We start from the raw sequence: 16,310 nt of genomic DNA on the forward strand, positions 1-16,310 counted from the left end.
GTTTTAGTAAATTGGACAACAAAACTGACTTCCCTATGGTAGACTGGGGTCTCATTCTCTTCCTGGCAGGCAACCACACAACACTACACCTGTACCTTGGGCAGACTTTTCTTGCACACGTAAATTAAATGAAGTGTAAGTCAAAAGGGATACAAACATGCAATATAATATGTTGTGAAAAACATTTTGTTTGATAGCATTCAGGGGCAAATTGTGTATATTTAATATATTTTGGTGAAACATTCCTTTAATACTTGCCGGCTGAAAGGGATTCAAGATCACAGCTGTGTCCAAAACTGAGCCCTAATCACTATTCCCAGATCACTTTATAGAGAACTAATAATAGGAACAGAAATAGACAAGGTGATAAACACTTTTGAACATCTAATTAAGTGTGTGAGCTCACTGCTGTCCAAGCAGATCATCTAAATGCTGGTCTCCCTCTGAGGACCTGGCACTACCTGCACATATATTTTTAAACAAAACAATGTAAAATAACTAAAATAAATAATTAAATAAAATAATTTATATATGTTTTCAGACACCTGAATGGCAAAAGCAACAAAAGCAGTGTATTATATAGTGAAGTTTTGGACACAACTGTAGACTACACAGAGAAAATCCACGTCTGGGAAACTGACCTTACAAAGTTTAAGCATTTAAACATTTCTCTCATAAATAAAAAACAAATTTCACTTTAATACAATAAAATATTTATTGCAAAATCCTAATACAGCTTTTTAATACAAACGTCACAGTTATCTTTAATGAGTAGAAAATATATAATAAAATTGCAGTCAAATTAAAAAAATTGACTTATATTACATAATGAACACTTGGCAGTCTTCTTTCATGAGTCTTTTCCCTGGAGTCGGTTCTGCTTTCGCTGTAAATATCGAGCCCGAGCTTCAGTGATGGAGCTTTCATCGTTTCTCTTCTCAAGCTTTTTTGTTGTGTCTTCGCTGTTTTCTGTTAATACAGGTATCAAATGCATCAGCATTACAAATAGCTGTGTAGAATATGATGGACAGAAAAGGGTGAAGGTCTATGCAAAAAAATCTAATTTAAAACATTAGTTTTCCATGAAATCATCTGCAAATGTTTACAATAATTGGGCACATATTTCTTGGATATTTCCTGGATGCCAGCTGATGCCATCACTGTTCAGTAACTTGCAAGAGAGTGAGTAAGAGCAGGTGTACTGCAGGATGAGTTACAATGCAGACAGGCACACTAGCTACAGGTCTAGGTCCAAACAACTTTACTGTCTCCTATATCACATACAGCTCTGGAAAAAATTAAGAGACCATCTTAGTTTCTGAATCAGATTATCTGATTTTGCTATTTATAGGTTTATGTTGAGTAAACTGAACATTGTTGTTTTATTCTATAAACTACAGACATTTCTCACAAATTCCAAATAAAAATGGTAATTTAGAGCATTTATTTGTAGAAAATGAGAAATAACAAAAAATAATGCAAAGAAAACATTTTTCCAGAGCTGTACAAGGTAAGTATTTACATTAAAGTGGCTAGTGATACACTTTAGTATCACAAATAAGTACCTGTTTGTCTTTTTGCTGCATTTTTCTTTTCCCATTGTGCCATCTCCTCATCAGTCACTTCCTCCCTGGCAACACTGCTCAGCTCATAGACATCTATCTCATGCAGCTTTGGAAGCAGGTCCTTCACCCAGTCATATCGAATGGGGCACACCGTTTTCACATAAACCCGGGAGGTGACCAAGATGTCATGAAAAATGATCCAGTCGAGCTGTGCCTCCTGCCCAAAAAGCTGAAACAAAGGCAAAATTAACGGTCCAGCAAGAAATAAAAAACATTTACACCTATTGGCATTTTCACAGCGTAAGGAACAAGTTAAAGTCCTTACAGATGAAGATGGGTGAATTTGAACGGTGGATCCATGTCCATCCATGGTACAAAATGCCTTCCCAACAGACCTCCTCGCCACATTAGTGAAATAACCCAGACAGAGACAATGCCTTAGAATTTCACTGCTGGTGCCCTCAAAGGTCTCCTGTGCAAAGTCCCTCTAGATGGAAAAAGAAAGAAAGTGAGAGAAAGACAAGAACTTTATGTTCTTAGATTCTGAATATATTCTAACAGGTAGGACTCTGACTATAATTACATTACCACTAATCAACTTAAAGTACAATTAATGGACATGTCCTCAATAATTGTAATAATCGGGATATTATCAGTTGTGTTTGTTTGTTAACCTACAAATGAACTTACAAATATAATAATACAGTTAACAGTATTTTTACCAGTTGCACAAGGACCAGTGCTTTAATAACTGTGATTTTATACACACTGTTAGCCCTTTTCAACCAAAAGAACTCTGGTTCTGAAACTGGTTCCAGCAGCCCACATTGTTTAGCCCAACAGTTTTAGTGAAACCAAGGATACATAACAGAATACATCATTAAGAGAGAGTTGTAAAACAGCTTTCAGTTTGCACTGAAGAACCTACTTTGGTTCCACCTGGGAACTTTTTGGGTTCCAGAACCTATATTTGTTGGTGGAAATGTGTCAAATTGTTTAAAATTAGGTGTGCAAACCGGAACACGTGTGGACTGCTAAAGGTGAAAAAAGTGTAGATCTTCGAAACTATTATTTATTAAAATTTCATTTTCTTTAAAAGCGTGTAATATATTTTGTAAATTTTACGAATGATTAACCCTTTCAGACCTTGGGACGATTACAATGGACATCACATTTAAAAAAAATGTTTTGTAGTACATAATACTAATTAACACTGGTTGTTCATTTGTATAGACCATGAAGCAACCAACAGAAAAATGGACAATTAAACAGTAGTTTAACCCCGCCCACTGCACTGGAGTGACTAAGAAAACAACACTTAACCTCTTAACCTCAAATTACCGCATGGCAGCACTAGAGCCAACAAGGCAAAGACATTAAATTTCTTTTAAACTTTTATGTGATTGACAACACTTTTCATCATGATTAGGGATGTATTTTTTTAAATAAATAATTCCTGTCTGAAAGGGTTAATGGTTAAGTATAGTATATAGTTCCAGGTTTAGAGAGAAGCACCATGGATTACCTGTTTTAAACGGAGAAGTATCTCCCTGAGTTGAGTCTCCACACTAAAGGCTGATTTCAATGCACGCCAGTGAATCCAGTGATCCTTACACCATGCTGATGGATTCTCACTGGAAGAAAGCAGTGAAAATTGCGAAAGATCAATACGCAATACCTGCTAACTTCTCTCAAAAAAGTTTTTTTGCCTGAAATGTAAACAGTAACCTACCTTGCTTTGCACTTTTCAAAGATACGGAGAAGAATGAGGAAATCATTAAAGCTGCCTGCAGAATCAGCTAGATCTCTATGAACCACCTCTGCTTCCTTTTGTTTTTCAGCATGTCCTGAGTGGGTTAAAAGTTACTTTAATTGAATTTATTTTATTTTAATTTTAATAGTAAGTCATGATGTTGTAGTGCTGAGGTGGCTACCTGGTCGGATGAAGATGTTTTCCACTGAGAGCATGGCCGCCACTGGGAGCATCAACTCCTCACACCCAAGAGCAGCTGATTTAAGCAGCGCACGAGTGAGCCCAGGAGGAAGAGGAAACTCTACCATCAGCCGTCCCAGCCTGGTTACATTACCTTTCCTATTAACCAAAAATATCAATAGAATGTGTTACGCTTTTATAAATCTGTTCTGGGTATTTGTTTCATTTTAAAATTGACAATTTAACAGCAAATACTCAGGTTTATTAATTAGCCATTTTGATGGTTCACATTCCTTAATAAAATAAAAAGTGACATGAATCTATCCCTGAAACAACACTGATATATCCAAACTGACTGTACAACATTTACGTCACACGCTCACAGATTTGGATTCTGAAAAAAAAAAATCAATCAATGAAATTGAAAAATCAGTAAAAACGTAAGTCACTTCAGACATATAGATAATGTGAACCTAGTCATAAAATTCATAATACACTAAATAAATAAATAAGGTAGTAGTAGCTTTTACATGCTAATTTAACAAACTGTGTTTTAGTTATTAAAAACACTTAATTAATGATCCATAGAGCATAATGTGTAAAAAGCCTTAGCAGAATGAAAATTCAATGCAATGACTAGTTAATCTCATATGAAAACCTACCACAACAGATTTCCTTTACTTTATCAGGAATTACAGTGGTGCTTAAAAGTTTGTGAAGCCTTTTGACTTTTCTATGTTTTTATGCATAAATAAGACCTAAAACATAATCAGATTTTCACACTAAAAGAAGATAAAGTATCACAAATAAATTACTGATATAAAATGTATGTCCTATTAAACTGTTTTTTTCTTTCAACTTATCAAATTAGAGATCTGGCGATGCTTTAGATCATATTTACGCAGAACTAAAGGACATTTTAATGGTTTCACTATTTTCAAGCACCATTGTATGTTCAGATAATTAGTTTCATCTTCTTGATTGGTTTCATAACTTCACTCACCTGTCAATTGCATCATACTGATAGAGCTGCTTCAGTGCAGTCAAGATAAACCTCTCCTCTGGGTGATCCAGGTAAGGAAACCTCCACAAAGCAGTAGAGCATTGTTGAAAAGAAAAAAAAAACTGTGTTTTAGCTTGGACGAAATTTTCACAATACCTTCTGTAAAGCAAGAAATAAGCACAAGCTAAGCAAAACCAAAACCCCAAAAATACCTGATGACATCATGGACTCCAAGGCATTTGAGTGTGAGAATAACAGAAGTGAGACTAGTTCGCTGTATCTCAGGAACAGTGTACTCGGGCATGCATCTCTCCCAGAACTCCTTGTTATAGATCCTGAAGCATTTCCCTGCTGATGTTCGTCCTGCTCTGCCTGCTCTCTGCTGGGCTTCACTCCTACACAGCAACACCCAGGAAAATGTAGATAAAACAGACAGCAGACAGTGGCCATGAGATGGACTGGGATGTGACAAGATATGGCATGCACAGCACAGCCACAGCTTCCCCCACTTTCCAACAGCTGTTTTCACTTCTGTAGCAGCAGCCAGTGGCTTTTGCACAGCACAGAATATTCATGGTTTATTCACTACTTACTTTGATATGGGCACCACTTCAAGAATGTCCAAACCAACTCTTGAGTTGTGGTTCAACTGTTTGACAAATCCACTGTCAACAATGTATCTAAAAGAGAAAGATTACAATGATTAATCAATCAAATACCTCGTACTGGGATTATTCACATAATCTCACTAATTAGTGTTTGTTTTCATATCTTAAATAATTGTAAAATTATTTAATACTGTGGTATCGGTCGGGCTACAGAGAGGTCGAGTCACATGACTGGATATCAGAGCCGGATTTAGAGACACAACACATAGGTCAAAATTGCAAGTCATTAACTTAAAACTTAATGTTTTTAATACATTTTTACACCAGAAAGTCCAGATCAGAGTTTGTGTTTGTTATAGTGTATATATATTTGTTTCAGTTAGTTTCGGTTTTACACAGCAGTTTAGTCAGTGGAATAAAGAACTTTACTACATCCTGTAGTTATCAGCTACGGAGGCGGAGTCTCTCTATGCTTTATATTGTGGTGGGCGGCATGACCAAAAATCTGTATATCACAGTATTTTTTAAAATTCTGACGGTTTCGTGGTATATCACGCTTTTTTTATTTTACCTTATTTATTTAACATGACTGGGCTTTTATATAGGTTTGTGTCTTACTGTTAGGTGTACATATAATATAAAACACTAAGGCTTTAAATAAAGGCTTTGCTTAATATTGGGTTTATAACTTATACAATACATGAAGAAATCCAACTTTATTTGCAGAAAAACAGCAGAAGATTGTAGGTTAAACACAGCTTTCCTGTTAAATAGTCCTATAAACACTATTAATGGACCTAAAATACATACTGTTTAAGTATCTAAAATAGATACTTTTTAAAAGCTCTATTGTACAAGTCAGTCACAAGTTTAATATGAATGTACAATATATCATTATTAAAGCTGTAAGAGGCATTACAGTGTTAAAATCAGACAGAATTCCCTTCTTTCTCCAGTTAACAAATAAATTCAGTTCAGTGTGCATTAAAATTATATTAAAATTTAAGCTACAGTATTAATACATTTTAACAGGTTTTAGTTACTGCTCACCTCGTATCCAGAGTTTGAGGGAATTTTATCTTGTGTTGAATAAATAAATTACTTCATACTCAGGACTGATTCTGGGCTTGTCTTGAGGACGAGATGAACTTTTCTCTGAGCTGTGGATCGATAGAGCAATTCCATTCCTCTCACTCCAGTCCATATTCATGTCTATTGCCCAGTCTTTTCTCCTTTGGTTTGTTTAAAGTCTAACTCAGCTTAATGCAATTGATCCGAAAGTCTGAACCACAAGTGCTATTGCACTGCAGACAGACTGGACAGTGGTTCAGTAGTTCCAGGCCGAGACCACCTCTTTTGGTTGGACCAAACTCTGGTCCGTATCGTGGCTCCCAGTCCCTTTTTCACCTGATACTTTGGTTCAGACCCAAACTGAAAAGTCTGAAAGTCAGGACCAAACAAGGAAGCTGCGAAAGTCCCTAAATCAAACAAACGCTACAATAACAGTTAACTTGAGTCCTTGTCAGTGAGAGATACTTGTAAGCTAGAGTACATGCCTATGTTGCTGATGTATTTCCCTGATAACCATCACCTTTCCATCATCTATGGAGAATAAAATCCAGCACAAACTAGAGGCTAACTCAGCAGCTCAACCTTCCTGCTGCCACAATGCCTTAAACTCAGTAAAGCTTCTTCTTGACTCACTTGATTCCATTAATTGTAAGAGATGTTGCTGCTATGTTAGTTGCGACCACACACTTCCTCACGCCAGCAGGAGAAGGTTGAAATATCTGTTTTTGCTGATCTGCAAGCACAAAAACAATCCATTATAATAAAAAAAATATATGCAACACAGGTGTGTTTAAAATAACCATTGCTTCATCATTAAACCAACTGTCTCAGCAAAGCCTATGTGAGAACTTACAACCAAGTTACCTGTCGGCATGGATCCATAGAGCGGCAGAACGAGAAGACCTTCCACCGATCGGTCGTGCATGTCATAGCGGTAGTCTATGGACTCAGCCTTTTCAAACAGCATGTCACAGGCTTTCTCAATTTCATTCTGACCTGGACACAACATTTTAAAACAGTTAATACTGCTTAAAAAGGTAATATAGGTAATTAAGTAGTCTTTTTTAGCTATTTTGTTGAACAAAATTTAATTTAATATAATATATTAATTATAATTCTCTTTTCTTGCTGTTAAATTTTCATGTTATAATTTTATCACAACATTGAAATTTGACTTCATTGGTGGACAAGAGGTCTGTGAGTCCTACATACAGATTTCTGTTTGCTTTGATGTGAAAGTAAATGTTAGGAAATACTGTAAACATGAACGGGCAAACATGAGTAAATGAGACTTAAAAGACTCCTTATCTGTGCAAAAAGTGTATATATTTGCTTAGTAAAACACAAATATTATAGTATAGACCAACGACACTGTGGTTCTAGTCAAGTATTTAATGCTGAAAAGAACTTTGTACAGAGTAGGTGGGGTTAACAAACGAATGCTACATTCAGGCTTTTAGGGTGTTTTTTTATTTATTTATATTTTATATCTCTTTGCGGCAATACAGTATGGTCAAGAAACTTTTGAGGAAATAGTTTGCCAGTCACTGGTGGATCTGTGTGTCTGCCATCTGTCTCATCTCTATTTGGTCGATTTATTTGCTTTTCGGTCAATATTTTGTTTAAAACTGACCAATAGATACTCAAATCTACCAATGAATGTAGAAATACTTCTAATGTATTTTAATTACAGTTACTAGCATCTGTTCTATTGTGGTATGGTGTTTTACATGATGCTCCTAGGCTGCCTAAAACCTCTGCCAAGTACTAGGCCTGTCACAATCATTACATTATCAATTTATCGTACAATAAATGAACATGACCTCAATAATATATGTTAATCCTGACATCGTCTATTGTGTTTATTTGTATGTTTGTTTACATATATAATATGCCAATTCTGCTGCAAAACTAACCAATTCTTTACAGACAGTGTGAATTGCAGAAGGTTAAGAAATAAGTATATTATTATTACCAAACTATGATTCATTTATTTTTTATTCTCTTTAAAAGTGTATGATTGTATTTTATGCTATTCTGTTATCATTATGTCAGTGGAATTTAATGGTTTTAAAATGACAAAAATATCATGTATCGCAAATCATTTCTGGGACAATATATCGTCCACAAAAAATTCATACGCGCTGTATATGTTGTTTATCTGATGTAATCCCTGGGTTAGGTCTGGAGTACGGTTTTACCTACTGTGGTGTGCTGTTACAACAGCACCTTCTAACCAGGCTCTCATAGTATTAAATCCGATCTATGGCACTGAATGTGGACAACACACCAATATGCTGCCCAAAATACATATTTCGGTTTCTCTACAAATAAAACGTGCCAAGACAAATCTCACACAACTTACCAGTCAGAAAGACAAGGATGTCTCCAGAAGCTTCATTTGTATGGACATCTAAAGCAACCTTCACCACCTAAAAAGACAAAGACAAGTAAATATACCTCACACTCTACACATGTCCTTCAGTCCCAAGGCATCCTGCACAAACAACTCACCTCCTTCACATAGGCTGAACTCTCTTTGTCCTTTGGCCCAATGTATCCGCAGAACAGCTCCTTTACCGGATAGGTTCTTCCAGGAATCGTAAATACAGGACATTGCCCAAAAAAGGAACTGAGCTTGTCTGCTTCTAGAGTAGCAGACATCACAACCACTTTTAAGGGAACGGTGCGTCCGTGGGAGCCTCGAGATGGTGTCTTTTTCAGCAACCCGAGCAAAATATCCTACAAAAAAGAAAATCATAATAAAACACAGTAGGGGGGAAAAGTGAGGGGAACAGACAGCTTGATATATGTTATATAGGGCAGTTTATTGGCAGCATCTTGGAGATACGTTACATAGGGGTTACCATTCAACATACTGAGATTATGTTTAACTCTTATAGTATAAAACCTAGGGTTGCAACTAATGATTATTTTGGTAGTCGACTAATCTGACTTTTTTTTTTATTTTTTTTTATTAGTCGATCAGTCAACAAGTATTTCTGCCATGTCCTCAATATCTAAAAACAACAGAAACAGCAGAATATCAGATTTAAAAGGCATTTAAATATATAATCTGTTGTGTTTGGGCACTTTTGGAGACACAAACTAAGTCTCCCATTGCGCTTCTGTCTTCAGTACTTTGTGTAATGTGATATTGTTACAAATTATTGATTAGTCGACAATGAAATTTGTAGTCGACAAATTTAAATAATTGACATTTTCGATTATATCGACTAATCGTTGCAGCCCTAATAAAACCACATATTTAAAAAAAAAATGAGCAAACTTTTATTTTTTTTATGCAATCACTACAGAACAGTAAAGCTGTCACTGTGGCACCAATTGAACCTGTGTTGTAAACAATACTTGTAAATGTGGGAACAATATTTACCGTGTTTAGGCTCCTCTCATGGACTTCATCCAGGATCACAATGCTATACTGTGTTAAACTTGGGTCTGCAAGGATTTCCCTCAGCATACAGCCGTCTGTCACATATCTAATCAAAGTGTCCTGGGACCCAAACATAAAGATACTATTAGTAACAGGACAGACAAGTTGTTTCCATATCTCACCTTTATATATTTTTGTGCTGCTATTTGTGAAACATTGGTGGGTAAAGTGGAGGGTGGAAGACGTGGTCACACTGTGTGAAGAGAAGGAAGCAAACAAAGCACTTGGATGCGCATAAATGGTGCAGAAGTACGACTCCGGCTGATGCAATAGTGTGCTATATATAATGTTATATGATGGAATGGATAATAAAAAAATAAGAAAAAAAAAATCTGTAAGTGGTGTTTTTTTTTTTGCTATAGATAAACAGTTACTTAAGTAAAATGCATGTAGCACATTCTAATGTCTATGGGTGGGCTATTTTATAGTGTCACTTTTGTTGTACAAATAGAAGCAGAAGACAGAGCTGGTTCAGACTAAGTCAGTGAACAGTTTAAACTACCAAATTCTGCTTAGTCGGGTAAACCAGCTTGAACTGGCCAGACAGTTTAAGGCTCATGAGCACCCAGTACATTATTTGTTTCGTACATTAACTCCACATAACTCCAGTGACAGGTTTACACTATGAGGGAAGTGGATAGTTAAATACCTTTGAGGTGCAGTCGTCAAAGCGCACTTGGTAGCCAACTTCCAGTCCTAGCGTGACTCCCATCTCCTGAGAGACCCTCTGAGCCACAGTAATGGCTGCGACCCTCCTGGGTTGAGTAACGCCGATTTTGCCATCTCTGCAAAAACCTAAACATTAATTTAATTAAAATTATAGTTACTTATACAGGCATATTACTTTGTTTTTTTTAGTTAACTGTTTAGCTTAAAATGACATAAGAGAAACTTAAAACTCAAATAAAGATATCTGTAATGCAGTTGTTACTAATAAAAATACATTTATTTTAGTTCATTTGAAAACCAATCATAAGTCCTAGGTTTTAAGCTAAATATTCCTTTTTATGGGAAAACTCCATTGAAAATGCAGCGTAAAGCAAGACTAAGCTAAATCCCTGTCCATGAATCTACCCCATAATGCTGTGCTTAACCCCAGACCACTTGTTGTATTTTGTTGTTAGATACCATTGTAATTATTGCACAAACAATAAACTTAAAAAGCAAAACCAGAGAAACAGATTCAGAAACTGAAATTATCTCTTATTTTTTTTTACAAAGCTGTATGTCTAAAATATGTGAATGTGTTTAAAAGTCAGTATATCTTATATATGTACTGGTAAAAGTTCATGGTTTATACAGCTCTGGAAAAATAATAAGAGACCACTTCAGTTTCTCAATCAGTTTCTCTGATTTTGCTTTTTATATGTTTATGTTTGAGTAAAATGAACATTGTTGTTTTATTCTATAAACTACGGACAACATTTCTCCTAAATACCAAAATAAAAAATACTGTCACCTAGAGCATTTATTTGCAGAAAATGAGAAACGGCTGAAATACAAAAAAGTAACTCCACCAGTCTTACACACTGCTTTTGGATAACTTTGTGCTGCTTTACTCCTGGTGTAAAAATTCAAGCAGTTCAGTTTGGTTTGATGGCTTGTCATCATCCATCGTCCTCTTGATTATATTCCAGAGGTTTTCAATTTGGTACAAACAAATAAACTCATCATTTTTAAGTGGTTCTCTTATTTTTTTTTAGAGCTGTATTTACTAGTAAACGTTCACAGCATATATATTACAGTTTCTATTATAGTAAGACTATAGCCAGCTTTTATACTGTAGATAATAAAGAGTTAGGACTTGTAGTTAGCTAGTTAACAGTGGTGTAAATTAAGGCTAAAACTTCTATACATGTTTACTAGCTAGTTAAAATTGTAGATTGTAGATAGTAGCTAGAGCTTACCTGCTTGATACAGGTACTGGGGGAGCTGTGTGGTTTTCCCACTGCCCGTTTCTCCTGTAACCACCAGAAACTGGTTTTCCTTCACGGCCTGGATGAGTTTCTTTCTGTAAGGATAAATGGGCAGCAGTGTGGACTCACCATCACCACCAGTCCCTGTTTTAGACATGACTGACTACCGTTTAGCTTTCTGCTGTAAGCAACATGCTAAAAACAAGCTAGCTAACCCTAGCTATTTAGCTAAGCTAACTAACAGACACTGGAGAGTGGTGAAGGGAGATTTACAGCAGGTTTATTGTGGCTAATTTGACAAATATGAAACTATCATGTTCTAAATTATAGCTCACTGTAACATTACTAAAACAGTCTCAAGTGTGAGCTCACGGCTCACATCAGAAAATCTCTGATACAAAGGAGAATTCCCACTCTTTTGGGTTTGTGCGAGTTAAAAATGAATGGGTTCCTATGGAGCATTGGAGCAAAATCAGAGTTTATTAATGTTTAATAATTTTCATACAGAAAATAATGAACTAAAAGTCTTTTTAAAGCGTTTAAACTCCAAGTAATACACTTTTTATACATAAAAAAAAAACCTGGCTACATCAACAGCATCAGCTCACATTAGCATAAATGCTAGCGAATCTGTTTATTGAAATCCGTTTGTTGTAGAAAAATGGACAAATCTGGACAAGTTTGTTTTACATTTTTATCAAAACACACAATTCTACTTTCCAAAATTGAAAGTAATATCATGGCCAAATGAATATTATTATTTTTAATTTGTCTTTTTAGCCGTTTAGCTCTATTCACCCCCATTCATTTTGGACTCTCTCGCGGGGTCCCCCTAGTGGTTGCAGTAGTTTTCTGATATAACAGCAGTGGGCAGTCTCTTCATAAACCAGCTCTGCTCTCCTCTTCTCTCCTTTAGGCCAGTTTAACATGGAGAGCTCGGTGTCGCCGGCTGTTGGTGAGGAGGACACACAGCACCTTCAGAACAAACAACAGTAACCTTTTTTATTATTTCTGACAAATAAATATAGTAATCAATATCAACTGTATATAAAATAATATAAACATACTAGTGCATCTAAAAAAAACAGCATCAGAATATAATTGAAAAGTTACTTTATTTCTGTAATTCAGTTCAAAATGTGAAACTCATATATTATGTAGATGTATTACACACAGAGAGTAATGTATTTTAAGTGTTTATTTCTTTTATTGTTGATGAAACAAACAAAAATCAGTATCTCAGAAAATTAGAATATTATATAAGATCAATTGGTACTCTTGGCAGTGTGGGCAAGTGTGCCTACACACTTTTCCTGCTGGAAAATGAAATCTACATCTCCATAAAAGTTGTTGTGAGCAGAGGGAAAACTGCACTGACTTTAGACTTGATAATAAAACACAGTGGATCAACACCAACAGATGATGGACATGTCTCTCCAAACCATCACTGATTGGTGGAAACTTCACACTAGACCTCGAGCAGTTTGGACTGTGTGTCTCTCCACTCTTCCTCCAGACTCTGATCCCTTGATTTACAAATGAAGTGAGCACACTGTGGTGAGCACGCAGTGAGCACCACAGCTCTCAGACTATACATAACTACCAGTAACCTGCTTTCACAACCCTGTTTTAGAAGGTCTTGTGGTGCAGTTTAGTGAATTTATGTAACGTAAAGTTCACCACAGCGCTTTCCCATAACCTGGATTTAACCTCACACACCTGCCTGACCCAACAGAGAGGGAAGTAGTTTTCACTTTGTTTTACATATATATATGTATATATATATATATATATATATATATATATATATACATATATATATGTCACGTCTTAGCCCTGTCTCATGTCTCTGTGTGTCTTCCCCACGTGACCTGTGCCTCTTCTTCTTCTTCTTCTTCTGTTGGATTTTTGGCAGTCGGCACGCCTATATTTGGTGCATTACTGCCACTTACTGGACACATATAGAACGACATAGCAAGTAGATTAGCAGAACCATTAAACTAATAATAACCCAAAAAAAAAAAAAAAAAAAAGGGAGGAAGGAGGGGGGACACTAAAGTCTATTGCCCAGACCTGATAGTTTAAGAAACTTCAGCATTTTGCACTCCTCTGATATCATACTGCCTATTGTCAATGTTCCTGCATCCCTAGAAGCCCCAAACACCTCAGTCCGTTCCCTGACATAGGCTGGACAATGAACCAACACATGCTCTATTGTCTCAGGTTGATTACAAAAAGCACAGTTACCTGTTGGGTGTTTACCTATTCTAAACAATGTGTGATTCAGTCCACTATGTCCAATTCGAACTCTGGACAGCAAAACCTCTTCTCGTCTACTACAAACCCTAGTAATTCTACTGCCCACCCGAGTCTGAATGCTATAAAGGTGCCTTCCTTTTGGATCCAAATCCCATAAATCCTGCCACATAATTGTTGTTCCCACTTTGATAACATGGTTAGCTTCCTGCTTATTCAGAGGTACCAGAATGTCAACCTGTTCTAATTTAAGGGCAAGCTTGGCCAGTTTATCAGCCTGTTCATTGCCTTCCACTCCTACATGAGCAGGCACCCACAAGAAATCAACTGAGAGACCCAGATGCTGCAATCTATGGAGGATCAAGAGAATATCGAAAAGAATATCAGCCCTAGCAGACCGCTGACTATTCTTGAGACTTTTCAATGCTGCCAGCGAATCAGAGCAAACCACTGTACGAAGAGGTTGAACATCTTCAACCCAAACCAGAGCCAACATAATGGCCACTAATTCTGCAGTAAATACTGACACAGCATCTGACACCCTTTTAGTAAGTTCTGTCCGAAACTGAGGAACATACACCGAAACTCCACCCTTCCCTGACGCTGGATCCACTGACGCATCTGTATATACCTGAAGATAGCATTTATAATTAAAATCTAAATAATTCACAACTGTACAATCTTTAGGTATTGCTCCCTTTTGCTTCTGAAACTCATCGTGTAGGTGTAAATCAACATTTGGCATTGGAAGAATCCATGGAGGAACTGATGGCAAAACTACTGTATTTCTCAGAATAAGCTTTGACAACTCCATTCGTTGAGCCAAATTATCCGCAATCCAACCAAAACTCTGTACCCGAGAATCCCCATGTTCCCAACAAGCTTTAAGCACACTTTTTGTTGGATGGTCCTCACCATGTCCCTGTAACCCAACCCAATAAGATAAAAGTATTTGACTCCTTCTGATAACCAGAGGGGGTTCTCCCATTTCTACTAAAATTGCAGAATTTGGGGATGACCTGAACGCTCCACAGCATGCCCTCATTGCTTGATGCTGAATTGTGCTAACCTTTTTCAACAGAGTATCAGAAGCCGAACCATAAACCACACTCCCATAATCCAATGCTGCACGAATTAATGAGATATACACCTGCCTAAGTGCCCGACGACTCGCACCCCAATCCGAGCCTGCCAAACATCTCAACACATTAATCCCTTTCTTACATTTTGAAACCAGTTTTTCAATATGAGATTGAAATGTTAACTTGCTATCCATCCACACCCCTAAATATTTCACTTCATGAACCTGAGTTAAATGTTTTCCGTACAACTGTAACCTAACCTGAGGCTTGTTCTTCTTGTTGGAGAAGCAGATTGTCTGAGTTTTACTCACTGAGAATTTAAAACCCCATTCACAAGCCCAGTTTTCAACTGCACTGACTGCCAATTGTAGCGACTTCTGTACCATCTCCAAATTCCTCCCTCTCTTCCACAGAGCCCCATCATCAGCATATAATGATCTCCCTATTCCAGGTCCGACACGTGAAAAAATACCATTAATCATGACATTGAACAGCACTGGACTACAAACACTACCTTGCGGTGTACCATTGTCAACATTATATGTCCCAGAAAAAGATTTCCCCACTCTAACTTGTACCGTTCTACCGTTTAGAAAATCCTTTATCCAATTAAACATTCTACCCCCAATACCCATATAATTCAACTGGAGCAGAAGTCCATCCGTCCACAACATATCATAAGCTTTTTCTATATCGAAAAAAACTGCCACTACCAGTTCCTTAGTCACTTGAGCCTTTCTAATATCTGACTCCAGGCACACCACTGCATCCAAAGTACTCCTACCTTTACGAAAGCCATATTGAGAGGGGGACAGTAGACCCCTACTTTCTAGTGTATACGATAGCCTCTGCACTACCATTCTTTCCATGAGTTTGCACAAATTAGAGGTCAAAGCTATCGGCCTATAACTATTCACATCCGATTTATCTTTCCCCGGTTTAGCCACTGGAACGATAACACCATGCTTCCAAGAACCTGGCAATGTCCCTTCCTTCCATATCTTATTAAACAGAGCAAGAACATATAGAAGCACCCTATCAGATACATTTTTCAACATAATATAACAAACTTCATCTTTCCCAGGCGATGTATGTCTCACCAATTCCAATGCCTGTTTCAGTTCAGCAAAACTAAAATCCATATCTAGAGAACTACAACCAACACCACATCTGCTTAACAGATTTTGATTAACTTGTCTAACTCTTTCCCTGAACAGCCTTGCTTCAGGTGTTAAATTATCATTCCCATGAATCTTAACAAATGCCTGTACTAAAAACTCTGCCTTTTCCTGATCAGAAACAGCTACATGTACCCCATTCTGCAAAACTGGAATGCCTCCATTAGACCGCTTACCTCCCATTTTCCTTATCATACCCCATACATCACTAACAGAGGTTTGCCTACCGAGTGAAGAACAAAAA

General features: G+C 36.8%; 1 protein-coding gene across 1 annotated transcript; it reads right to left on the bottom strand.

Moving 5' to 3' along the window:
• Positions 1 to 690: 690 nt before the first annotated feature.
• Positions 691 to 11,943, bottom strand: dhx40 (DEAH (Asp-Glu-Ala-His) box polypeptide 40). Its single transcript, XM_049466987.1, has 16 exons — positions 11,542 to 11,943; positions 10,284 to 10,429; positions 9,575 to 9,694; positions 8,695 to 8,922; positions 8,546 to 8,612; positions 7,045 to 7,176; positions 6,814 to 6,913; positions 5,095 to 5,181; positions 4,714 to 4,896; positions 4,502 to 4,582; positions 3,500 to 3,657; positions 3,298 to 3,412; positions 3,091 to 3,199; positions 1,891 to 2,052; positions 1,566 to 1,794; positions 691 to 969 (listed from the first exon to the last, which is right to left on the bottom strand). Exons 1-16 carry the CDS (start codon positions 11,705 to 11,707, stop codon positions 851 to 853), a joined length of 2,202 nt encoding a protein of 733 aa, XP_049322944.1. The 5' UTR covers positions 11,708 to 11,943; the 3' UTR covers positions 691 to 850.
• Positions 11,944 to 16,310: the final 4,367 nt, after the last annotated feature.

This window comes from Astyanax mexicanus, chromosome 18 (genome assembly GCF_023375975.1).
Source record: "Astyanax mexicanus isolate ESR-SI-001 chromosome 18, AstMex3_surface, whole genome shotgun sequence".
Lineage (NCBI taxonomy): Eukaryota > Metazoa > Chordata > Actinopteri > Characiformes > Acestrorhamphidae > Astyanax > Astyanax mexicanus.

What these genes read in the sequence shown, in the direction of transcription:
- dhx40 (XM_049466987.1), bottom strand. Translation starts at nt 11,707, where the DNA reads ATGTCTAAAACAGGGACTGGTGGTGATGGTGAGTCCACACTGCTGCCC. An exon ending in GTTCAGCCTATGTGAAGGAG is followed by an intron (nt 8,613 to 8,694) that starts GTGAGTTGTTTG and finishes TTGTCTTTTTAG; the next exon opens with GTGGTGAAGGTTGCTTTAGA. An exon ending in CAGTATGATGCAATTGACAG is followed by an intron (nt 3,658 to 4,501) that starts GTGAGTGAAGTT and finishes TTTGGTTAATAG; the next exon opens with GAAAGGTAATGTAACCAGGC.